Source organism: Trachypithecus francoisi, unplaced genomic scaffold (assembly GCF_009764315.1).
Source record: "Trachypithecus francoisi isolate TF-2019V2 unplaced genomic scaffold, Tfra_2.0 Lachesis_group11, whole genome shotgun sequence".
Classification (NCBI taxonomy): domain Eukaryota; kingdom Metazoa; phylum Chordata; class Mammalia; order Primates; family Cercopithecidae; genus Trachypithecus; species Trachypithecus francoisi.
The window spans coordinates 95,481,075-95,507,190 of NW_022681456.1; the positions used below are offsets into that span (position 1 = coordinate 95,481,075).

Sequence of the window (26,116 nt, forward strand, 5' to 3'; positions counted from 1 at the left end):
CGGAGCTTGCAGTGAGCTGAGATGGTGTCACTGCACTCCAGCCTGGCAACAGAGTGAGACTCGGTCTCAAAAACAACAACAACAACAACAACAACTTTACAGCTTGGCATTTATGACCAGCTGTTACCCACTATCACCCTGACTCTGTTTGGGTCTAGGCCATAAGTATCCAGTAATATGATCGCCAGCTTAGAAATATAATATGGAGGAATATACAATTTAGCCGCAAATTTCTCACTGTATCAGTGTGTTAATAAAATAAACTTTGTAATAAATAGCAAGTGGCATTAATAAATGTTGTTAACCCAAGGAGATTTCACGTATCTGTAACCTGAAATAAATACGTGGTGTTTGTGTATCTAAAATATTTTGGATATAATGTGATAATGAGTGAATTAAGTCACAAGGATATCAATGGAAAGAAAATTTAGTGAGCCATACAAAGATCAATGAAGAAGAGCAAATAGTTGAAAAGCACAATCTTTTGACAAAAGATAAAAGGAATTTTAGGTATTCAATCTAGTGAAGAGAAAGTTTAACAATAGGAAACTGCCTTCCCTCATTCTCAAAGGATTTAAAGTTTGATTTGTGATGTGAAAGACTTGAGCTGGCAAAAATGAAGAACTTCAGCAGGAAGTACTAAGCATCACAATAGTATTCTCTTTTTGAGAGGATTTTAAATGTTTTAATATCTCAAGAATGATTGAAAAACTCCTGTCTTAAGGGGGGTAGATTAAATCTTTCACAAAGCCCATTCTACTGATGATACACAAAACATAAAGGAAAGGAAATCTGAGAAACAATGTTACCTAATGCTTTGTTTACTTATATCAGTATCAGATTCTAGCTATTGCTTGATATATTCAAGTACACACACAAACGCGCGCGCGCGCACACACACACACACCCCAATCCTGCCAAGGAAACTAAAGCGTGTGATCTTACATCTGCTAGACTAGAAGTTGCTATGACAACAGAGTGTGAGATGCATACATTTTTCCAATTCTAAAATGGCATATTTTCTCTATTTTGATCAAGGCACTCTGAAAAATAAGCCAAAATGCAATAAACATGTTAATCACTGGAAAGAACTTTATACAAAAGGAAAATGTTACTCAACCTTTCACTTTTATACTTCCTTTACTTCTTCCTCTTGTTCACTTAAGAATATCATCCACAAAACAGAAAATAAATCTGAGACGAAGAAGTAATGCTTAATACTTAAATCAGAGCAGTAACCAAAGGTCAACCAGTGACACTAATTCCATTGATGTTGTCATGAAGAACATGCACCGATCTTTTATTCTTTGCATAGAGACCAGTTTTAGTCTTTGACTCCTGTGTCTATTAGCCCTGACTACCTGACCTGTAGCAGGTAACTGGATTCTATTAATAAGCAAATCCATTTTAGAACAGTAACTTACAGGGTAAATAATTATTTAGTCTGGTAAGAAATTACTGATTTTTATTTTCTTAATCTTTTTGTCATTTTATTTTTAAAAATCAGAATATGTTTTGTAAAGGAAATTGTCCTGGCAAATACTTGATACTGATTTTCAACTCCAAATTGAATAGTAAATGACAGTGTAAGAGTTGACTTTGTTCCCATTAACTAAGCTAAGTCATGCTAAGTACCAACAATCCAGAGGGACTTGAAAGAAGAAAGGGAAAGGACAAAGAAAAGTAAGAGCAGGGGGTGAGATGAGAGGGAGAAAGAATAAGCAGAGGGAAACAATGGCAAGTGATACGGTGCCTCTGATAACAGACAGGCATTATCAAAGTAAAAAATAATCTTAGAAAATTGTCCAATATACTTAGAAAAATAACTTACTTTTTCTCCTAAGAATTTGATTCTGGAGTATGGTTCCAATATTATGAGGTTAAATGTCTGCTATAAATTTTTAAGATGAGCCATATTCACTCTCACAGTCTTATAGTGATGAAATTCCATCAGTAATGCTTAGGTATTCACAATGCTGATAAAATAATCTTCTTATTGCATCTTTGCTAACAGGGCTGTGGCCTGTTTGATAATTAGCCACTGCAATGTATTTTTCATGTAGTCAGTCAGACCCTTCTCACCAAGAATGAACCTGCTTTCTGCAGGAAAATGTACTCAGTGACCTGCCTCATCTTTCCTATGCCTCGTATTTATGATTCATTCATCTACAAAACAATAAAGCTTATTGTATTATTGGAAAGCATCAGAAAATCTATTTAAATTTATTAAAAATATGATATTATAGTCCAAAGAGGGGGATAACTACTTTTTTGCTTTATCATTTATTATCTTTAATAATGTCATATTCTTTTTAGTTGCTTTAAAATTGTTAGCAATGCAACTCATATTGTCCAAAAAAAACTTATAATTCATATAGCAAAATAATTAATTTTTGTGTGTACCTTTTAAAAGACCAAAATATGCCTTGCTGGATGAATGTACCAGTGCTGTCAGCATTGATGTCGAAGGAAAGATATTTCAGGCTGCAAAAGGGGCTGGAATTTCCTTACTGTCTATAACACACAGGCCTTCTCTTTGGTAAGTGTTTCCAGTGCTAATTTGTGGTAGATAGTTTTTCCTTAAATTTCTCAAAAAATAACTTTGCTAAATTTTTTACAGTAGAGAGTAGGGTATTTCACTTACTTTCTACCCATATTTCTCTTAAGTCGCACATTAGTAGCTTAGATATTCCCTACCTAATACCATTAACGTATTATTTTAATTATCATCACTTTCCAGTAATTCTTAAAAGACATGGAAAAATCCAGTGATTTATTTTAGTGGAAAATATTTATCATACCCTGTAAGACATACTGGGAAAAATATATTTATATATTTGTACATCATTCTTATAGTCTTTTCTTTAAAACCCAGCAAAGTAAAATCCGGGGAAAAAATATATGTACACACAATTTGATATTCCCCCAAAGGATTAAGTGGAGAAAACATGGGTGGTGGGGTGGGGGGGCCGGGAAGGGTTTATCTTTAGTTGATTTAAAGAAAAATGAGCTAATTTTTTTTAGAAATAATATCTCATAAAACCATATCGAATTTCCCCTTCAAATAAAGATGTTAATTTTTTAATTCCCCTACTTTTCCATTGATTCATCATCATGATAATAGTTGAGCACTTATTCTGTTCCAGGCACATCTTATTTAAGTTTCACAACAACCCTGTGGAGTTTAGGACATCTACTCTTCCTATTTTACAGATGAAGAAACTGAGAATTAGAAAAGTGATACTTCCATGATCACACACTCTGTACTACAGCAAACTGCTCTCATTATAAGGCACTTAAAGTAAATCTCATGCGTTAGCCATAAATACTACATTCTCTGCTTTTGTATTTCTATTTAATCAATGAAAATTTTTTCTTTTGACTTCTTAGTAACTATAACTGCCTCTGTATATGCTTTGGCCTCCTGTTTTCTAAAGGACTACACAGGATTCCTCCTCTCTCTCTTTCTGGCTGCAGCATTCTGTGGCAGGTGGCTGATCAGATTTCATGCCAAAGTTGTCATCATGTACATGGCTTCAAATCTAGTCTAATAGTAAGCATTATTGGAATTAATCCTTGAAGCCCTTCTAGACCTTTGACCTTATAAAAAATGTTTACGTTAAAGTTGTTATCAAACAGTATTCATCTAATTAGGCTTTTATTGTTCAAAATTCTTTGACTCTGAGTTTCATTTATATTGAAAAGATAATCTATTTTCCCACTCAATTTAAACATTCAGATTTTTCAGACTTTTTTAAAAATATACTTTCTGGATCTAGTCCAGCATGAGTTAGGATCCATGCCAATGAATATGCTTCCTCCGACTTTTATCCTGAAAAAGACCAACAGGACCTAGATTTTTCAGACAATAATGACATTTGCCTGTCAATCCTGTGAATCAAGGACAACACAGAGCTAGGCCAGAACTCTTGAGCCCTTTTTGGTATGAACTTTAATTTCCAAACTTTCTCCCAAATTAATCACATGTTGGGATATTAAAAGTTTTTCTGACCTGTGTTGATGGATTTGTTATGCTATCCTGCCATTCAGTTCCTTACTCAAGTAGCCTTAGGCGGCATTGAAAGCATATATAGCCATTGTTTCCTCAATTGAGGGAACAAATAGTCTTTTAAGTAAATAACAAAATCTGTAAGGCTATGCCTTTTGACAAGCAGCACATTTTAATTGCAGCTACCCAAGTACATTTCTCCACAAAACAAAACACCATGTTAGTTCTGAGTTTTTATTTAGTTTTGCCATTTTAGGTTGTCATTTCCAATTATTCTTTCTCTTAGGGAAAATGAAATTTGTATTTTCCCTGAATAGATTTCAGAAGTGGGGAAAGATGTATCATATTTTTTCCCATAACAACAAATGAGTAATTGTTGATTGTAAAAATTAAACTCAATACTAGTATCTGAAGAAGTAAAAATGTATAGAAGCTTATTAAAATTTTTGATTCCTGGATAGAATTATGGCTGTACAACCATCACTTTCCTAAGCTTTTTCCTAATTGTGAAGGAAGTTTAAAGATTATCTCAAATGAGCTTCAGTTAAAATAGAAATTTCTCTTCAATTCCTCTAAGATAAACCCTGAAATATTATCTCAGATTGTAATATAGAACACACCTTTGCATCTCAGGGTATGAAACACCTACACAGTTGGTTCCTCCCATGTAGAAATCAAATAATGTTGTAAGACCAGAGTGATGAGCCAAACCATCATTATACATCGAAGGTGAGGTTTACCCAATATATGAATGACCATGTATGAGTGAGATCATGTGGTATTTGTCTTTCTGTCCCTAGCTTATTTCACTTACTATAATGTCCTCCAGGTTCTTCTATATTTTCGTAAGTGGCAGGATTTTATTCTTTTTTATCGTGGAGTAGTATTCCATCATGTATATATATAACATTCTTTATCTTTTCATCCATTGATGGACACTAGGGTTGATTCCATATGTTGGCTATATAAATAGTGCTGCAACAAACATGGGAGTGCAGTTATCTCTTTGACATACTGAGATCATTTCCTTTGCATGTATTTCCAGTGGCGGATTGCTGGATCATTTTGTAGTTCTATTTTTAGTATTTTGAGGAAACTCCTTACTGTTTTCCATGATGGCTGTACTAATTCATATTCCCACCAAAGGTGGGAATATAAGGTTTTTCCACATCCTCTCCAACACTCTCTGTCATTTTCTTAATAGCCATTCTAACAAGAGTGAGGTGATTTGAATTTACCTAATGATTAGTGTTGTTGAACATTTTTTGATATGCCTGTTGGTCATTCGTGTATATCTTCTTTTGAGAAATGTTCATTCAGATCTTCTGTACATTTTGTAATTAGGTTATTCATTTTCTTACTATTTAGTTGTTTGAATTCCTTATATATATTGGCTATTAGTCCCTTATCAGATGTATAGTTTCCAAATATTTTCTCCAATTTGATAGGTATCTCTTCATTCTGTTGATTGTTTTCTTTGTTGCACAGAAGCCTTTGAGTTTGATGTAATCCCATTTGTCTAATTTTTCTTTTGTTGCCTATGCTCTTGAGGTCATATCCAAAACTCATTGCCCAAATTCCATTGTCATTTCAGATTTATATCCACATTTCTTTGTCATGAAATTTTTGCCCTATGTATTCTTCTAATAATTTCAGGTCTTGTATTGAAGTCTTTAATCCATTTTGAGTTGATTTTTGTATGTGGGGAGCAATAAGGGTCAAATTTCATTCTTCTCCTTGTGGATATCCCACAATTTATTGAGGGTACTGCCCTTTCCCAATAGTGTGTTCTTGGCAGCTTTGTTGAAAATCAGTTGACTATAAGTACAAGAATTTATTTCTGGGTTCTCTATTCTATTCCTTAAGTCTGTGTGTCTGTTTTTGTGTCAGTACCATGCTGTTTGGGTTGCTATAGTTTTATAGTATATTTTGACACCAGGTAGTGTGATGGCTCCAGCTTTGTACTTTTTGCTCAAGAATTTTTTCACTATTCTGGGTGTTTTGCAGTTGCACACAAATTTTAGAATTTTTTTTCAATTTCTCCAAAGACTATCACTGGCATTTTCATAGGGATTAAATTGAATATGTAGATCACTTCAGGTAGTATGGACATTTTAACAATATTAATTCTTCCAATTCATAAACATGCGATATTTTATTTGTGTATGTGTGTCCTCTTTGATTGCTTACATTAATGTTTTATAGTTTCATTGTAGAGACCTTACACCTCCTTGCTTGTATTCATGCCTAAGTGCTTAACTTTTTCTAGCTATTGTAAATGGGATTGTTGATTTTTTTCACATAATTTGCTTCAGTGTAGACAAATGCTACGAATTTTTACATACTGATTTTGTGCCTTTCAACTTTACTGAATTCATTTATAAATCTAATGTTTTTTTGATGGAGTCTTTAGGGCTTTCTATATATAAATGTGGTACATAACATTAACAAAATGAAGGATGAGAACATGTTATCTGCAGCCAGGGAAAATTTATATTTTTCCTTTATTTAACTTTTTCTTTTATTTATCTTTTTCCTTTCAAATTCAGATGCCTTTTATTTCTTTTTCTTGCCTGATTGCTCTGGGTAGGACTTTCAGTACTACACTGAATGTAAGTGGCAAAAGTGAGCGTTCTTATTCTTATTTTGTTCCATATCTTACAGAAAACATTTTATTTTTGTTTGTTTGTTTGCTTAGAGTCAAGGTCTCACTCTGTCACCCAGGCTGGACTACAGTGGTGTGATTATATCTCGCTGCAACCAAAAAACTCCTAGGGTCAAGTGATCCTCCCACTTTGGCCTCCCAAAGTACTAGGATTTACAGGCATGAGCCACCATGCCTGGTCGTAGAGGGAAAGTTTTAAATTTTTCCCTTTTCAGTATAGATGCTAGCTGTGGGCTTGTCATGTATGGTCTTTATCATGTTGAGATATGTTCCTCCTATGCTTAGTTTGTTGAATGTTTTTATCATAAAAGGATGTTCAATTTTATCAAATGCTTGTTCTGTGTCAATTAAGATACACTTTTTTTTGTCCTTCATTTTGTTAATGCTATGTACCACATTAATTGCTTTGCATATGTTCAACTGTACTTGCATCTCCAGGATGAATTCCATGTGATCATGGTGAATGATCTTTTTAAAGTGCTGTTGAATTCAGTTTGCTGGTATTTTTTGGATGATTTTTGCATCTATGTTCATCAAGGATATTGGCCTGTAGTCTTCTTTTTCTTGTTGTTGTCTTTTTGTTTGGTTTCAGTATCAGGGTAACGCTGGCCTTATAGAATAAGTTTGGAAGTATTCCTTCCTCTTTAATTTTTGGAATAGTTTGAAACTAATATTAGTTCTTTAAATATTTGGTAGAATTTGGTAGTTAAGCCATCAGATTGTGGGCCTTTCTTTGATGTGATTCCATTTCCTTACTTGTTATTTGTCTGTTGACATTTTCTGTTTCTTCATAGTTCAATCTTTGTAGGTTGTATGTGTTCAAAATTTATTCATTTCTTCTAGGTTAATCAATTTGTTGGTTTATAATTGTTTACAACAGTCTCATCATTCTTTGTGTTTCTGTAGTATGAGTTGTAATTTCTCTTTTTTCATCTCTGACTTTATTTATTTGAATCTTCTTTCTTTTTTCTTATTCTAGATAAACATTTGTCAAATTTGGTTATCTACGAAAAAATCAGTTATTCATTTTTGCTGATATTTTATGTTGTTTTTCCAGGCTCTATTTTATTTGTTTCCACACTGATGTATATTATTTCATTTCTTTTACTAGTTTTGGTTTGGATTTGTTCTTGTTTTCCAGTTCCTTGACCTACAACATTAGGTTGTTTATTTGACATTTTTAATCTATTTTAGTGCAGGTATTTATTGCTATAAATTTTCCTCTTTAAATTGTTTTTGCTATATTCTACAGATTTTGGTATGTTATGTTTCCATTTTTGTTTCTCAGAAGAAAATTTTTAAAATTTTTCTTTTAATTTCTTTATTGACCCATTGGTTAATCAATATCATGTTGTTTAATTTCCATGTATTTGTAAGTTTCCAAAGTTCTTCCTTTTTATTGATTTCTAGGTTTATATCATTGAGGAGAGAAAAGATACTTGATATAATTTCAATCTTCTTAACTTTTTGAAGACTTGTTTTATGGCATTGCATATGATCTATCCTGGAGAATGTTTCATGTGTAGTTGAGAAGAATATATATTCTGAAGCTTTTTGATGAAATTTTCTATAAATTTTTAGAATATTGGTTTAGAAATTTGGTTTAGAATATAGCTTAAATCTGGTGTTTCTTGATTTTCTGTCTGGATGATCTAATTACTGAAAGTAGGGTGTTGAGGTCTCCTACTCTTATTGTATTGCAGTTCACTTCTTTCAGATCTAGAAGTATTTGACTTGTATATGTATGTGCTCTGATGTTGGGTTCAAATATATTCAGAATTATCATATCTTCTTGCTGAACTGACCCTTTTATATAATAACATTCTTGGCCTCTTTTATAGCTTTCACTTAAAGTCTATTTTACCTGACATAAGTATAGCTACTCCTGATGCCTTTTAGCTTTCATTTGGATATAACATCTTTTGCATTCCTTCACTTTTAGTCTATATTGTCCTTGCAGATGAAGTGAGTCTCTTCTAGGCAGCACACAGTTGGGTCTTACTTTTTAATCCAGACACTCTTTTTTTTTTTTGAGACAGAGTCTTGCTTTGAAGTCCAGACTGGAGTGCAGTGGTGTGATCTCAGCTCACTGCAACCTCTGCTTCCCAGGTTCAAGTGATTCTCCTGCCTCAGCCTCCTGAGTAGGTAGAATTACAGGAGCCCACCACAACACCCAGCTAATTTTTGTATTTTTTTTTTTTTTAAGTAGAGATAGGATTTCACCATGTTGGCCAGGCTGGTCTCAAACTCCTGACCTCAAGTGATCTGCCTGCCTTGGCCTCCAAAAGTGCTGAGATTACAGATGTGACCCACTGCACCTGGCCCAGACACTCTGTGTTTTAATTGGAGAACTTAATCCATTAACATTCAAGGTAATTATTAATAGGTAAAGAATTACTCCTGTCATTTTGTTAATTGCTTCCTAGTTGTTTTGTATATATTTTCTTCCTTTTTTCCTCTCACAGTCTTTCTTTGTGGGTAAGTGATTTTCTTTACTAATATATTTTGATTCCTTGCTTTTTATTTTTAGTATGTCTACTACAGGTTTTTGCTCTGTAGTTACCATGAGGCTTACAAAAAACATCTTATAGTTAAACATGTTATTTTTGTACCTATGTTTTTGCTTCATGGTTAACCTGAGGCTTACAAAAACATCTTATAACATGTTATTTTAAGTTCATAACAACTTTAATTTAATTGCAAAAAAGGCACAATCTTTACCCTTTATCTCCCATTTTGAATTTTTAATACCACAATTTACATCTTTTTATATTGTATATACATTAACAAATTATTTTAGTTGTTAAAGTATATACAAATTGCAAAAAAACACAATATTTACCCTTTATTTCCCCATTTTGAATTTTTAGTATTACAATTTGCATATTTTTATATTGTATATATTTTAACAAATTATTTTAGTGCTTATTATTTTTAGTAGTTTGTCTTTTTACCTTCACACTAAATAAATAAGTGATTTACATACCCCCATTACATTATTTGAGTATTCTGAATTTGACTGCATACTTGCTTTTACCAGTGAGTTTTATACTTTCCAATGTTTTCTTATTACCCATTAGCATCACTCTTTCAATGTGAAGAACTCCCTTTAGTACTCATTGTAAGACATGTCTGGTGGTGATAAAGCCCCTCAGCTTTGGTTTGTGTGGGAAAGTCTATCTCTTTTATTTACAAAGGACAATTTTGCTAAGAACAGAATTCTTGGTTGAAAGGTTTTTTTCCTTCAGCACTTTGAATATGTAATCCCATTCTCTCCTAGCCGGTGAAGTTTCTGCTGAAAAAGTTGATAACAGACATATTAGAACTCCCTTATATGTTATTTTCTTCTTGCTTTCAGGTTTCTCTCTTTGTCTTTGGTTTTTGGCAGTTTGATTGTAATATATCATAAGGTAGTCTTATTTGGGTTGAGTATGATTGAAGACTTTTGACCTTCCTGTACCTCTGTACCTAGATATTTATATCTGTCTCCAGATTTTGAAATGTTTCTGCTATGATTTATTTAAATAAGCTTTATAAATCTTTATGTTTCTTAACTCCTTCTTGAATACCAACAACTCATGTATTTGCTCTATATTTTTTTTGGAACTGGCATCTCATTCTTGTCACCCAGGCTGGAGTGCGATGGTGTGATCTTAGCTCACTGCAACCTCCGCTTCCTGGATTCAAGTAATTCTCCTGCCTCAGCATCCCAAGTAGCTGACAGTACAGGCACACACCACCAGGCTGGGCTAAATTTGTATTTTCAGTAGAGACGGGGTTTCATCAGGTTGTTCAGGCTAGTCTTGAACTCCTGACCTCACGTTATCCACCCACCTCAGCCTCCCAAAGCAATGGGATTACAGGCATGAGCTACCACGTCCAGGTGATATTTGTTCTTCTGATGCTATTTCATAAGTCCCATAAGCTTTCTTCATTCCATTTCATTCTTTTCTCATATCATACTGTAAGTTTGCAAGTAACCTGTTTTCAAGTTCACATATTTTTTTCTTCTGTTTGATAAATTCTGCTGTTGATGTCTGTATTGCATTTTTAATTTTTTTCATCGTATTTTTCAGCTCCAGTATTTCTGGCTTTTTTTCCCATTATTTCATATCTATTGCTTTTCTCTAATTTCTGAATTGCTTCTCTGTATTTTATTGAAGTTCACTGTATTAGTCCATTTTCATACTGCTATAAAGAACTGCCTGAGACTGTGTAATTTATAAAGAAAAGAGGCTTAATTGACTCACAGTTCAGCATGGCTGGGGAGGCCTCAGAAAACTTGTGATCATGGCAGAAGGTGAGGGGGAAGCAAGGCACCTTATTCACAAGGTGGCAGGAAGGAGAATGAACTGAGAAGGAACTACCAAACACTTATAATACCATCAAATCTCATGAGAATTCAATCACTATCATGAGAACAACATGGGGGAACCCCATCACGATCCAATTGCCTCCACCTGGTCTTTCCCTTGGCACATGAAGATTATGGGGAATACAACTCAAGATGAGATTTTGGGTAGGGACACAGCCAAACTGTATCATTTTGCCCTGGCCCCTCCCAAATCTTAATTCTTCACTTTCAAAACACAATCATGCCCTTCCAAAAGCCCCTCAAAGTCTTAACTCATTCCAGCATTAACCCAAGAGTCCAAGTCCAAAGTTAGTTACTTCCTAGATACAACAGGGGTACATGCAATGGGCAAATACACCCTTTCCAAATAGGAGACATTGGCCAAAGTGAAGGGCCTATAGGCCCTGTGCAAATTCTAAATCCAGTGGATCAGTCAAATATTAAAGCTCTGAAATAATCTTTGACTCCATGGCTCACATCCATGTGATGCTGATGCAAGAGGTGGGCTCCCATAGCCTTGGTCTACTCACCCCTGTAGCTTTGCAGGGTATGGCTGCTTTCACGGGCTGGCATTGAGTGTCTGCTGCTTTTCCAGGGCATGGTGCAAGCTGTTTATGGATCTACCATTCTGGGGTCTGGAGGATGGTGGCCCTCTTCTCACAGCTCCACCAGGCAATGCCCCAGTGGGGACTCTGTGTGGGGGCTCTGACATCACATTTTCCTTCTGCACTGCCCTAGCAATGGTTCTCCATGAGGGCTCTGACCCTGCAGCAAACTTCTGCCTGGATATCCAGGTGTTTCCATACATCCTCTGAAATCTAGGCAGAGCTTTCCAAACCTCAATTCTTGACTTCTGTGCACCACAGGTCCAACACCACATGTAAACCACCAAGGATTGGGGCTTGTCCCCTCTGAAGCAATGGCCTGAGCTGTACATTGGCCCATTTTAACCACAGCTGGGACACAGGGCACCAAGTCCTGAGACTGTACAAAACAGAAAGTTCCTGGACCTGCCCCAGGAAACATTTTTACCTCCTTCAGGTAAAAATGGACTGCCTCCAGGACTGCCATGAAGACCACTTACATGCCTTGGAGACCTTTTCCCCCTTGTCTTGGTGATTAACATTTGGTTCCTCATTACTTATGCAAATTTCTGCAGCTGGCTTGAATTTCTCCCAAGAAAATGGTTTTTTCTTTTCCATTGCATCATCAGGCTGTAAATTTTCTAAACTTTTATGCTCTGCTTTCCTTTTAAACATAAGTTCCAATTCCAAATCATCTCTCTGTGAAGCATAAAACTGAACACTTTTAAGAGCACCCAGGTTACGTCCTAAATGCTTTGCTGCTTAGAAATTTCTTCTGCCTAAATCATCTCTCTCAAATCCAAAGTTCCACAGATCTCTAGGGCGGGACAAAATGTCACCAGTCTCTGCTAAAACATAGCAAGAGTCATCTTGCTCTAGTTCCCAAGAAGTTTCTCATCTTCATCTGAGACTACTTCAGCCTGGGCGTTATTGCCCATATTACCGTCAGCATTTTGGTCAATGCAATTCAATAAGTCCCTAGGAAGTTCCAAACTTTTCCACATCTTCCCATATTCTTCTGAGCCCTCAAAACTGTTTCAGTCTCTGCCTGTTATCCAGTTCCAAAGTCACTTCCACACTTTTGGGTATCTTTTTTTTTTTTTTTTTTTTTGAGACAGAGTCTCACTCTGTCACCCAGGTTGGAGTGCAGTGGTGCGATCTCAGCTCATTGCTAATATCTGCCTCCTGGGTTCAAGCAATTCTCTGCCTCAGCCTCCCGAATAGCTGGGATTACAGGCACCCACCATCATGCCCAGCTAATTTTTGTATTTTTGTAGAGATGGGGTTTCACCATCTTGACCCGGCTGGTCTTGAACTCCTGACCTCGTGATCCACCTGCCTCAGACTCCCAAAGTGCTGGGATTACAGGCATGAGCCACCATGCTAGGCCTGGGTATCTTTAGAGCAGTACCCCACTCTACCAGTACCAATTTACTGTATTAGTCTGTTTTCATATTGCTATAAAGAACTGCCCTAGACTGGATAATTTATAAAGGAAAAATGATTTAACTGACTCACAGTTCAGCATGGTTGGGGAGGCCTCAGGAAACTTACAATCATGGTGGAAGGTGAAAGGGAAGCAAGGCACCTTCTCCACAAGACAGCAGGAAAGAGAATGAACACAGGAGGAACTACCAAACACTTATAAAGCCACAAGATCTCATGAGAACTCACTCATTATTATGAGAACAGCATGGGGAAAACCACCCCCATGATCCAACTGCCTACACCTTGTCTCTTCCTTGACACATGGGGCTTGTGGGGATTACAATTCAAAATGAGATTTTGGGTAAGGATGCAGACAAACCATATTATTCACTGAGCTTACTTAAAAAACAACTATTTTAATTTTTTTGCCAGGGAGGTCATATGTCTCCATCTTTTTAGAGTCAGTCAGTGGCACTTTATTCTGTCCATTTGGTGAGTCCCATTTCCGTGATTGTTCTTGATCCTTGTGGTCATGAGTTGATGTCTACACATTAAAGAACTAGAAACTTATTCCAGTTTGCATAGTCTAGCTTTGTCTGGGAAAGTTCTTTGACAGTAAGGCTATCCAGAAATTCTAGGCAGGTCACCTGCTGTGGTTTCTAAGATAGTGATTGCTGTAACTAATGCAACACCAAGAGCACTGTAATCCCAGGACGATGGTGGATGGTGCAGTGCCAGGGTGCAATCCCTTGGCCACCAAGGCTGGCACAGTGCTGAGCTGAAATCTGAGCCCCCAGCCACTGAATCCTGCCTGCCACTGTGGGCTGTTTGGAGCCCATGGCTTCTATAGTTAGTTGGTTAGTGGTGATGCAGACCAGAAATTGATTTTATCTGGCAGGGACAACAGGTTTCTGTGTGGCACTGAGGCAGGTTCAGAGGCTCAGTCTGCAGGTACCAGCAGAAGTGAGGGGCTGTAGGAATCTTTCTAGTGCTGGGTTTTACTGTGGCAGGCCTGGTAGTGTGTTCCAATGCAAAGTTTTATGCTTACATCCCTCTCTTTTCCCCAAGTAGATGGTATTTCTCTCTGAGCTCTGCACTTTGTGGTTGGGACATGGGTGACTTGGGGAATGTAAAACTGCACTTCCTACCCACTTCAATGACTATTTTCTTATTATTCCTTTTTTTTTTTTTTTTTTTTGAGACAGAGTCTCGTTCTGTCACCCAGGCTGGAGTGCAGTGGCATGATCTTGGCCCACTGCCCGCTCTACCTCCTGGGTTCACACCATTCTCCTGCCTCAGCCTCCTGAGTAGCTGGGACTACAGGCAGCCGCCACTGCACCCAGCTAATTTTTTTTTTTTTTGTATTTTTAGTAGAGACGGAGTTTCACCGTGTTAGCCAGGATGGTCTTGATCTCCTGACCTCATGATCCACCCACCTCAGCCTCCCAAAGTGCTGGGATTACAGGCGTGAGCCATGGTGCCCGGTATATTTTCTTATTATTATTCTATAACCAGATACTGTGAACTCTTGCCTGGTTTCCTTAACTCCTGTAGGAGTATTTTTATGTGTAGATGGTTGCTCAATTTGATGTTTTCCTGCAAGGAGATGATCACTGGAGAGTCCTATTCCACCATCTTCCTCCACCCTCTGTCCCTTGAAATCATTTTTATAAGCAAAAGAAGTCCGTCACAAAAGGCCACATAATCTATAATTCCATGTATATGAAATATCTATAATAGAGAAATCTATAGAGACAGAGAAAAGATTAGTGGTTGTCAGGGGCTAGGGGAAAGGGAAATGGAGAAGGACTGCTAATGTGTAATGGGTTTCTTTTGGAGTTGAAGAGAATGTTCTGAAATTACTGGTGATGGTTGCATGAGCTTGTGATTATGCTAAGAATCACTGAATTTTACGCTTCAAAGGATGAACTTGTGGTATGTGAATTATATCTCAATTTTTTAAAAAGCAGGAGGAAACTGCTTGAAAAAAGCCCACCAATCATAGTTAATAATGACAGATGAGAGCTTAAAAGGAAACAAGAAGTGAGAAAAACTATAGGGGAAGGCAGAAAAATTGAGGACACATAAGAATATAGGCCAGTTCAGCAGTGACAAAATGCAGGTGGCTCAGCTATGCAGGACCAGCTCTGCCAACTTTTCTCTCACCAAATATCCCCGACAAAGCCCACAGAATGGTGACCTCAGCCTCCTTTAGGGCAAAGTGGATCATCTCCTATCTCATCAGTAAAATAATCTCTGTACCTCTGTGAAGTTCCTAATTATGAAACTGAGGCATGAGAAAGAGATTAAATTATATAAAAATGTGGAAGTATCTTAAAAATATTTTGTCTATGAAAGAGTTGTTTTTAAAAATGTTTTTTAAACTATGTTTATTATAGAGAAACTTTTACTTATGTAGAATAACTCATTCCCAAAGGATGGTATATTAATGAATTGCTATTGTATTTCCTTTATTTTCCTTAGCTTTTCTCTCTATGACCTTTTAATGTTGATTTTCTTTCCTCAGCTTCCTTTCTTTACTCCCATTCTAAGTATGCCTTATTATTTATTCAGAAGCCATATTGAATTATGAAGATAAATTAAATACATGCAACAGCATGTCTTCCTTTACAGTTAATATACATTCAGAATATGAAAAAAATAATAATATCTTCCTAAACATCAGATTAGTGGCTTTTGGGGTTTAAAAAATCACAGTATTTAACTTCTTGGTATGTCCTTAAAACTCAAATGGAAAATAGCACCTACTTAAAATTTGCCTTTGGGTATCAATTTGAATGAAAAACCTACAAATAAAATGATTTTTCAAAATTATGGCTAATAATATTATTTCATTTTAATTATGCAGGAAATACCACACACATTTATTACAGTTTGATGGTGAAGGAGGTTGGCGCTTTGAACAATTGGATACTGCTATCCGTTTAACATTGAGTGAAGAAAAGCAAAAGCTAGAATCTCAGCTAGCTGGAATTCCCAAAATGCAGCAGAGACTCAATGAACTATGTAAAATTTTGGGAGAAGACTCAGTGCTGAAAACAATTAAAAATGAAGATGAGACTTCTTAATTTGTTTTGACATACTTTAAAAGTTAATTATTAGATAAAGGCTCAAAGACACTCTGTTATACTGCATGAATTATGTTAAGCTAAGCACAGAGAAGAAAAGGCAGCAAGACATGTTTTATAAGATTTTAGCATTAAGGAAGTATATGATCTGACTTTTCAGAAGAAAATAAACAAATGCATTATGTAAGGTCAGTCATTATGACTTACACTAATTCCTAGCGAAGGCCTAATGCACTTGTAAAACAGGATTTTCTAGGTGAATTCATGATGCGTACCAGATTTACTATGTATATGTGGTGTGTCTGAAGTTCTTAACAAACGTGAGAGACATTCTGGAAATGAAACAAGTTAAGAGCAGCATTTGGGTTGATACCAAGTGCATAAATTTTGAACTTTGTGTGACATTTAGTCCATTTATGGTTGATATTAGGTTTAATAGCTAGAATTCAAATTGATCATTGCTGGTGGCCAACTAAACCTGTACAAAATAGCTGACAGTTTTATAAATAATTTCAATATAAAAATTGTTTTAATGGCATTAGTTGAAAGAAAAAAGGATGGCTAAAATGTATAAAATGCCATGTTTTTAAATGTTGGACTTTAAGCATCTTAATGAGGGCATATAACAAATTAATTTTAGTAAGAATCTTAAATATTTTTAAATAAACCCTTTCATTTTAAAAAGAGAGTTGCCAATACGGAAAAGGAGCATCCAAACAATGTCTCAACCTGATAATTTGCTTAGCAGAATTATCTATTGCAGCTTCTGTTCAGAAATACACAGCTTATTTTTTTGCCTAAGGATGAGTCCACATATTAAGAATTGCAGTGGCATAAAAAAACTTAAGGATTCTGAGAATCATAGTAATAACATACATTGCAATAGTACCTTATAATTTACAATCCCCATTTACTTCATTTCACCTTAATGTTTATGACAATGTTTTGAGACAAATACTATTTTTCCTACTTTGCTTTTGAAAAAATTGACACTCAGACTTGCCCTAATCATGCACTTTACTTAAGGAAAGATCGAGAAATCAAAGGAAGTTCTCCTGACTCTCTGGTTTAGTGCTCTTTTGTTATTATCCTCTAAATCAAACTGGGCTATAATAGCAATAAAAGTTAGATGAGGTGTAGAAAATAAAATAAATTTAGTAATGTTAGTGTTATTGTTATTTGATTATTGTTTACAAGAAATGAAAATTAAGTACAAAGTGCAAAGATCATTGTTCTATCATTTAAAATGAATGAAGAAAGTTAGTAAATCATTCAGCAACTATGCAGTCTTACTCAATATTAATGTACCTCTAAGGCATTAGCGATGAGAAGGGCAAATAATTATGGTTTTGGTAAATTTAATATTTATTGAACACAATGAGAAATAATCTATATGGACTAGCCATATAGCCATATGAAATAGATTTTATTCTATTTGTGTGCACTGGAGTTGGAAGTACAAAAGCCAAGACTGAAACTTTATCTCTTGCTGCCTATGATACCACGTTGATATGCCAGAAGAATATTGGAATGATCAGTTTTTAGTGGCCTAGGATTTTTATTTGCCTATTGAGGCACAGCCATAATAGATGTTAAGTCTGTGATTCTTAGACCTTTTCAGGTGATAGAGTACCTGAAAGTCATTCATAATGATCGTTATAGAACATCAAAACATTTCTACATTTTCAATTCTGACATGATAACTAGTGCATTTTTAATTGTCAATAAATGTAACCAACTGAAATGAAGGAATGCAATGTAAAATTATAATCAATACATTTGTCCAGTGTTTTCTGTTAGTATCATCACCTACTTATTCATCAGTTACAACTTCTTGTTAGAAAAGTGAGGCAGGAATTAAAGATTTTTTTAAGAAGCATAGAACCAAAACTTAAACTTGCTAAAAATTGTTCATTAATCTTTTCTTTTTTTTTTTTTTTTTTTTTTTTTTTTTTTTTTGAGAGGGAGTCTCGCTCTGTAGCCCAGGCTGGAGTGCAGTGGCCGGATCTCACCTCACTGCGAGCTCCGCCTCCCGGGTTTACGCCATTCTCCTGCCTCAGCCTCCCGAGTAGCTGGGACTACAGACGCCCGCCACCTCGCCCGGCTAGCTTTTTGTATTTTTTAGTAGAGACGGGGTTTCACCGTGTTAGCCAGGGTGGTGTCGATCTCCTGACCTCGTGATCCGCCCGTCTCGGCCTCCCAAAGTGCTGGGATTACAGGCTTGAGCCACCGTGCCCGGCCCATTAATCTTTTCTATGTAAGTGATTATCCAGTTTCTACTGCTACAAGGGGAAAAGTCTGAGGCAAGAGTTTTAGTTAATTTTTAAAGGTACAAGAAGAAAATGAAAAATCCTCATGTGAAAGATGTGTATAATTTTCATAATATAAAACATATATATAATATAAAAATAAAACATTGAAAAGAATGCCAAAACAAATATTAGATTTGTAATTAGTCATTATTAAATATATTTTACCCATGAACTAAAGCAAAAAAGACTCATTATTTGTAATGTACAAGATTCAAAGATGCCTAAAATTCTGTATTAAAAACTATATACACTGCAATTTAAATGTTAAAGTTCTAATGTGAACATGTTTTCCATGAGCTTTTTGTGCCTTTTTGTTTTCTGAATTTATTTTTCAGGACCAATATCGTTAACTTGGAGGGGAAAACATCTCTGATTTGAACTTGTATTTATGTACCCTTCAATTGTTTCCAAATGTTCCAGTGGGTATACCATATTTTACTACTCTTATATTTTATGAAAAACATGAAAAAGACTGAGAAGCTAGCCATTTTTGAATATAGCAAGGGATAGATAAGGAAAGGAAAAGAGAAATAATATTTCAAGTTTCAAACTGATTTTACTGTGTTATATCTATTTGCCCAAACGTTTGACATATTTTTGGTCAAACAAAAAGCTATAAGTTTATGGAGCTTGATTTTAAAATGTGCGTTCTTCAGATTAACTCTTAAACTTGAAAAATAAGTTGCATTCTACGAAAATGTTGCATTATATTTCTACAGCATGTAATGTTATGGCAAGCATGAGTCTGAAACAGTTTTTGTTCTTGTAAGCAGGATGTGTAATAATCCCTCTCAAGTAATCTCAAGAAGAATGATATACCTTAAAACTCAACTCAAGTTTACATTTGTTTACAGTGGGAATGGTTTTCTATTGATAGAAATTTGGTTTTTGTCTCAAATTTTGGTCTGTCAGTAAAGGCATAAATGAATATGTTAGTTTTTATTTGAAACATGGTTCCAAGTATAATTTCATATTTGACATTAGATTCATCCTATTATAATCTGTTTGGAATAGCTTTTTGATTCAATAAGTCTGGAAAAATCTGTTACACATTGAAACCCAAATCCAGAGAATGTTACATACTTCTGATATATGCATAAAATGATGGTAAAGGTTATTAAATCATTGATTTAAAAAGATGACTTTGATATAATTACTTTATGGGCAAAATTGTCCTCATTTAGAAGTGAAAAGTACTTTCACATAGCCTAGGCTATTTACAGTTCTGATTATATACATTTAGATATGTTGAATATGTTTGGGGATTGTACTTCTAATGTTTGCCACATGAGCGCTTTCAGGTGGATGTATAAAATATTTTTATTAAAAACCAATTTCTTCTTCATTGTTGATTCTTTTCCTGATTACCAAGTTCAGGGCTGGTTTACATTTCATGCTGTGAAATTTTCAGAACCAATGGTCTATTTATAAGCCAGAGTTGTATTAATGAAAATGAATGAGAAAAATGTCCTTAAAGGTAAAAATCATTATGTAGCTAAATGAGATTATGACTGTGTGTGAGTACATTATAATATAATTTCCATCTGATGTGTATTTACCTGAGTTCATCATTCCTTAGGAATTCCTTAACCATAAAGAAAAAGACTAGATTAATCAAAGGAATTACAAATTATTCCATTGGTACAAAATACCCTATTTCTATACTTTAAATGACCATGTTGGGTATATGTCTATACATACCTTACTTATATATTGTATTGTATATAACCATGTGTAGAACTATAGACAATAGTCACCAGTTATTTGAATATTAATTTTCTTTATTAATACAACACATTTATTAAGTAACTGCCTATGCCAGGTACTGTGCTAAGTTCTATTACTAAATAAAATGTATTCCCTGTCCAAAGATGCTATGACCATTGAAAATTAGGAAAATGAATGTCATCAGTCAGATAAAAAGTCAACAGCTGTATTTATTATTAATATTTATCAAGTAGGCAAAAAGCATTGCATTTACAGACTCACCAAATCTTCACAAAATGCTAATTTAATGAAAGAGGAAAATGAGGAGAGAAAGGTTAAGTAATTTATCCAACCTCATATAATACCCAAACTATAAAGCTGAAATTTGACATGAGCAATATTTGTTTATAAAGCTTATGCAACTCCACATAACCTTTTAGTTAGTTTAGAACATTTTTCATTATTACTATTTTTAACATAAATATTAAATATAATTTTGGTTTTTGTCTCAAATTATACTGACTCAAGGTTTCTGGTTAACCAAACAGATAGATGCACTTTTCATCTAAAAAAGGAAATTTATGTTACACATTATATTTTTATTATTTTATTTTAAATTATGGGTGTAGTCCTATGGGTGAGGAAGAACATGAGGCAAATTTTCTTTTTTTTTTTTTTTTTTTTTTTTTTTTTTTTTGAGACGGAGTCTTGCTCTGTCACCCAGGCTGGAGTGCAGTGGCCGGATCTCAGCTCACTGCAAGCTCCGCCTCCCGGGTTCACGCCATTCTCCTGTCTCAGCCTCCCGAGTAGCTGGGACTACAGGCGCCAGCCTCATCGCCCGGCTAGTTTTTTGTATTTTTTTTAGTAGAGACGGGGTTTCACCGTATTAGCCAGGATGGTCTCGATCTCCTGACCTCGTGATCCGCCCATCTCGGCCTCCCAAAGTGCTGGGATTACAGGCTTGAGCCACCGCGCCCGGCGAGGCAAATTTTCAAAAGTTTTGAGACCCTAGTTGTCATTATTCATTCATTGGTTCAGTAAATACTTATTGACACTTCCAGGTACCAGTCACTATGCTAGGGATTCAGAGATTAGCAAGACAGTCCTTGTCAGAGCCCTCATGAAATATTTTAGTATATCAATATTAAACAAATGTATGCCTGTTAGATGTTGTGACTCCATATAAATGACTTACTTGTTTTGTAGTATCTTCTCAGCTCTTGTATTTTCTAAGACCACTCTGTTGCAATTTAAGTGATAAGCATATTCTGGCAGCAGGATTCCCTCAATAATACACTTTTGGTTTTCACAATCCTCATGCTCTTTAACTTGGGCTATTACAAGTTCCAATAAAACCAGTCCATAGGACTATATCATCCTTCACCAGTAGATGGTCCCATATATTTAGCATGTTGTCTTGAAACATAAGAAACAGCTTCACAAGTTCAGATCATGTAAAATGAACCAGTTTTATATATTCAAAGGTATGTTTTTTTTTTGAGACGGAGTCCTGCTCTGTCGCCCAGGCTGGAGTGTAGTGGCCAGATTTCAGCTCACTCTCCGCCTCCCGGGTTTATGCCATTCTCCTGCCTCAGCCTCCCGAGCAGCTAGGACCACAGGCGCCCACCACCTCGCCCGGCTAGTTTTTTGTATTTTTTTAGTAGAGACGGGGTTTCACCATGTTAGCCAGGGTGGTCTCGATCTCCTGACTTCGCGATCCACCCGTCTCGGCCTCCCAAAGTGCTGGGATTACAGGCTTGAGCCACCGCGCCCGGCCTGGTATGTCTCTTATGTTACCACAAAATGCAGATAAACATAGCAGGAAAGTTCTAAAAAGCAAAAGAAAAATAAACAATTATAGTTGTACAATAAACAATAATTCCAAAGTTAATCATATTTAAAGTTGCATAATTTGTCTCAGTACTTGTGACACAATATAGAAACAAGATTAAGTATTCACCTATGAGTTTTTATGTGATTTAATATTATACCTAAAAATAGATTATGTCGCAATGAAGCAATGAAATATTGATAAACATGAAATAATATTAACTTGGCTATATCATTTAATTTTAGTCAGTTTAATCCATATAAATAAGGGATAACCCTATATATGAAGTATATTTAATTTTTGTATATTAAATATATTAACTTTAATTAAAATGCGTTGAACCTACCAATGTATAAAATTAAAGAATTGTCTGAGGACTCACCTGGGAAGGTAAAAAAGAGGTCTTACAATCAGGAGACATCTTATTGGAGAGCTAATATAATGAGATCTTTTTGAACATGCAGATGCTGATATTTCCAGAGTGATAAAGACTGATGAAGTAATTGTCAAAGTCTCTTTGTTTAGGATAGCTCATTGTTTATATGAGACAAGTTTCCAAGACTCACATAGGTAGGGTATAGATAAATGAGGTTAATGTAGATCCAAGCAGATACAGATGCTCCTTGACTTAAGATGGGGTTACATTTTGATAAACACATAGTAGGCTGAAAATATTGTAAATCAAAAGTACATTTAATGTACCTAACCTACAAAACATCGTAGCGTAAATGTGCTACCTTAAATGTGCTCCGTTATATTACATTAGCCTACAGTTGGGCAAAATCATCTAGCATCATAGTACACTGTAGAGTATTAGTTGTTTACCCTTCTGATGAGTGGCTGACTGGAAAATGAGGCTCACTGACCCTGCCTAGCAGTGCAAGAGAGTATCATACTGCATATCTCTAGCCCAGGAAAAGATCAAATTTCAAAATTGGAAACTGGAAGTACGGTTTCCACTGGATGCATGTCACTTCCATACAATGGTAAAGTTGAAAAATTGGAGGTCAAACTCTCCTAAGGCAGGGACCTTCTATACATATATTTTACTACAACCTAACACACATACACACATGCACATGCACATACACACACACAACCCCTTAGAAGTTTATTACAAAGCAGCACAAATATTTTGAGGACTTAAGTTAATGAAATCTTTTTTATTTTGGTAAAAAACACGTAACATAATATTTACCACCTTAACATTTTTATGTGTACAGTTCAGTAATGTTAACTACATTCATATTGTTGTGAAGTAGATGTTCAGAACTTTATCTTGCAGATCTGAAATTCTATGTCCATTAAACTCTCCTTTTTCTCCAACCCGTAGTTCCAAGTAACCACCAGTCTACTTTCTGTTTGTATGAATTTGACAACTTTCCATACATTACATAAGTGGAATTGTACAGTATTTGCTTTTTTGTGACTGATTTATTTCATTTAGCATAATGTCCACAAGGCTCCTCCATGTTGCAGCATGTTATAGAATTTCTTTCCTTTTGAAAGCTGAATAACAGTCCAGTACATGGATATACCATATTTTGCCTAATCATTTACTTGGGTTGCTTCAGCCTCTTGGCTATTGTGAATAGTGCTGTGTGAATGTGGTTGTACAATTATCTCTTTGAGACCATGCTTTCAGTTCTTTCAGATATACATCTAGAGGTGAATTGCTGAGTTTTTATTTTTTTTGTGTGTGGAATCTCCATGCTGTTTTTTCTAGGGGCTGCACTGTTTTACAGTCCTACCAACAGTGCACAAGAGCTCCAAATTCTCCACATCTTCACCAACACTTGTTATTTTCTACTTTTTGGATAGGAGCCAACCTAATGAGTATGATGTTATAGCTCATTGTAGTTTTGATCTGCATTTCTTTCATGATTAGTGATATTGAGCATCCTTTCATATGCTGTTGGCCATTTGTATATCATCTTTAGAGAAAAGTCTTTTCAAGTCTTAGCCTGAAAATTTTTTTTTTTAATGAAACTTGTTTCATGGTGTTTAAAGCCCACTATGATCTGGCCTCAGTTTGTTTTCTCTGCTTCCAAATAGCTGTTTCCTCCATCCCTCCTCCATTCTGTCATGCGCATCTGTGTGGAGACCACCAAACAGGCTTTGTGTGAGCAATAAAGCTTTTTAATCACCTGGGCACAGGCGGGCTGAGTCTGAAAACAGAGTCAGCAAAGGGAGATAAGGGTGGGGCCATTTTATAGGATTTGGGTAGGTAAAGGAAAATTATAGTCAAAGGGGGATTGTACTCGGGCAGGCAGGAGTGGGGGTCACAAGGTGCTCAGTGGGGGAGATTTTTGAGCCAGGATGAGCCAGGAAAAGGAATTTCACAAGATAATGTCATTGCTTAAGGCAAGGACAGGCCATTTTCACTTCTTTTGTGGTGGAATGTCATCAGTTAAGGCGGGGCAGGGCATTTGCACTTCTTTTGTGATTCTTCAGTTACTTCAGGACATCTGGGTGTATATGTGCAAGTTACAGGGGATGCGATGGCTTGGCTTGGGCTCAGAGGCCTGACATTCCTGCCTTCTAATATTAATAAGAAAAATAAAACAAAATAGTGTTGAAGTGTTGGGGCAGCGAAAAATGTTTGGGGGGTGGTATGGAGAGAGAATGGGCGATGCTTCTCAGGGCTGCTTCAAGTGGTATTGGGGCGGCATGGGAACCTAGAGTGGGAGAGATTAAGCTGAAGGAAGATTTTGTGGTAAGGGGTGATATTATGGGGTTATTAGAAGAAACATTTGTCATATTGAATGATTGGTAATGGCCTGGATGCGGTTGTGTATGAATTGAAAAACTAAACAGAAGACATAAGGTAAGAGAAGGAGAAAAAACAGGTATTGAAGGCCTAAGAATTGGGAGGACCTAGGACATTTAATTAGAGAGTGCCAAAGGAGGTCCAACATAGCCTTGCCAGCAGAGATTGTTTATTTACTTTAAGAGGGAATTTAAAGTGGCGATTTGGAATAGCACTAGGAGATATCAGCTGTGATGGCTTGGAGAAACAGCGTAAACCAGCAGTGTAAACACGAGCAGGGCATTTATGAGTGGTTGAGAACGGTGAATAGGAGTATGACTAGACAAAAGATAGTAGGGATGACAAGTTTTTTGGGTGCAGTCCAAGTTGGGCTGGTGTCTGGAATGAGACTGGGGCTTAATAAAAAGGAGCATCCACACAGGAGCTCAAATGGGCTGTAACCTGTAGCATTCTGAGGACAGGCCTGAATTCTGAGAAAGGAAAGTGGTAAAAGTATTGTCTAGTCCTTTTTAAGTTGGTGACTGAGCTTGGTGAGGTGTGTTTTTAAAAGACTATTAGTCTGTTCTACCTTTCCTGAAGATTGAGGATGGTAAAGGATATAAAGGTTTCACTGAGTATGAAGAGCCTGAGAAACTGCTTGGATGATTTGACTATTAAAGGCTGGTCCGTTATCAGACTGTATAGAGGTAGGAAGGCCAAACTGAGGAATTATGTCTGAAATGACTGTGGTGGCCTTCTCAGACCCTGTGAGAAAGGCCTCTACTTATCCAGTGAAAGTGTCTACCTAGACCAAGAGGTATTTTAGTTTTCTGACTCAGGGCATGTGAGTAAAGTCAATTTGCCAGTCCTGGGCAGGGGCAAATCCCCAAGCTTGATGTGTAGGAAAGGGAGCGGGCCTGAAGAATCCCTGAGGGATAGAATAGCAGATGGAACACTGAGAAGTGATCTCCTTGAGGATAGATTTCTAGGATGGAAAGGAAATGAGAGGTTCTAAGAGATAGGCTAGTGGTTTGTAACCTAGATGGAAGAGGTTATGAAATGACAACAGAATAAAATGGGCCGTGAGACTGGAAGGAGATATTTTCCTTGGTCAAAGAACCATTTGCCTTGTGTGGGAAGAGATTGATAGGTGGAAGTTTCAGCGGGGGAGTAGGTGGGAGTGGCCAATGTGAAGGAGGAAAACTGCCGTGAGGAATAGAAGTTGGAAACGCTAGCTGCTTTTTTAGCTAACTTATCAGCTAACTGAGCAATGGTTGGGAGAAGAAAATGGATTTTGGAAGTTATGAGAACTGTAGAGAGTTGAGCATAGTTTGTGATTTTTAAGGCCTCTAACAGTATTAAAGCAGTGGCAGCTGCTGCCCACAGAC

At 36.1% G+C, this 26,116-nt stretch overlaps 1 protein-coding gene across 2 annotated transcripts in view; it reads left to right on the forward strand.

Annotated features, from left to right (window-relative positions):
• Positions 1 to 18,028, forward strand: part of ABCD2 (ATP binding cassette subfamily D member 2) — a 64,629-nt gene extending 46,601 nt beyond the window's left edge. The window contains exons 9-10 of one of the 2 annotated variants that reach the window (XM_033222429.1): positions 2,414 to 2,539; positions 15,910 to 17,295. In XM_033222429.1, coding sequence (XP_033078320.1) covers positions 2,414 to 2,539; positions 15,910 to 16,129 — 346 coding nt within the window. In that variant the 3' untranslated portion in view covers positions 16,130 to 17,295. Of the gene's footprint in view, positions 1 to 2,413; positions 2,540 to 15,909 lie in introns of both variants that reach the window. The other variant, XM_033222430.1, reaches the window with a different exon arrangement.
• The last annotated feature ends 8,088 nt before the right edge of the window (positions 18,029 to 26,116 follow it).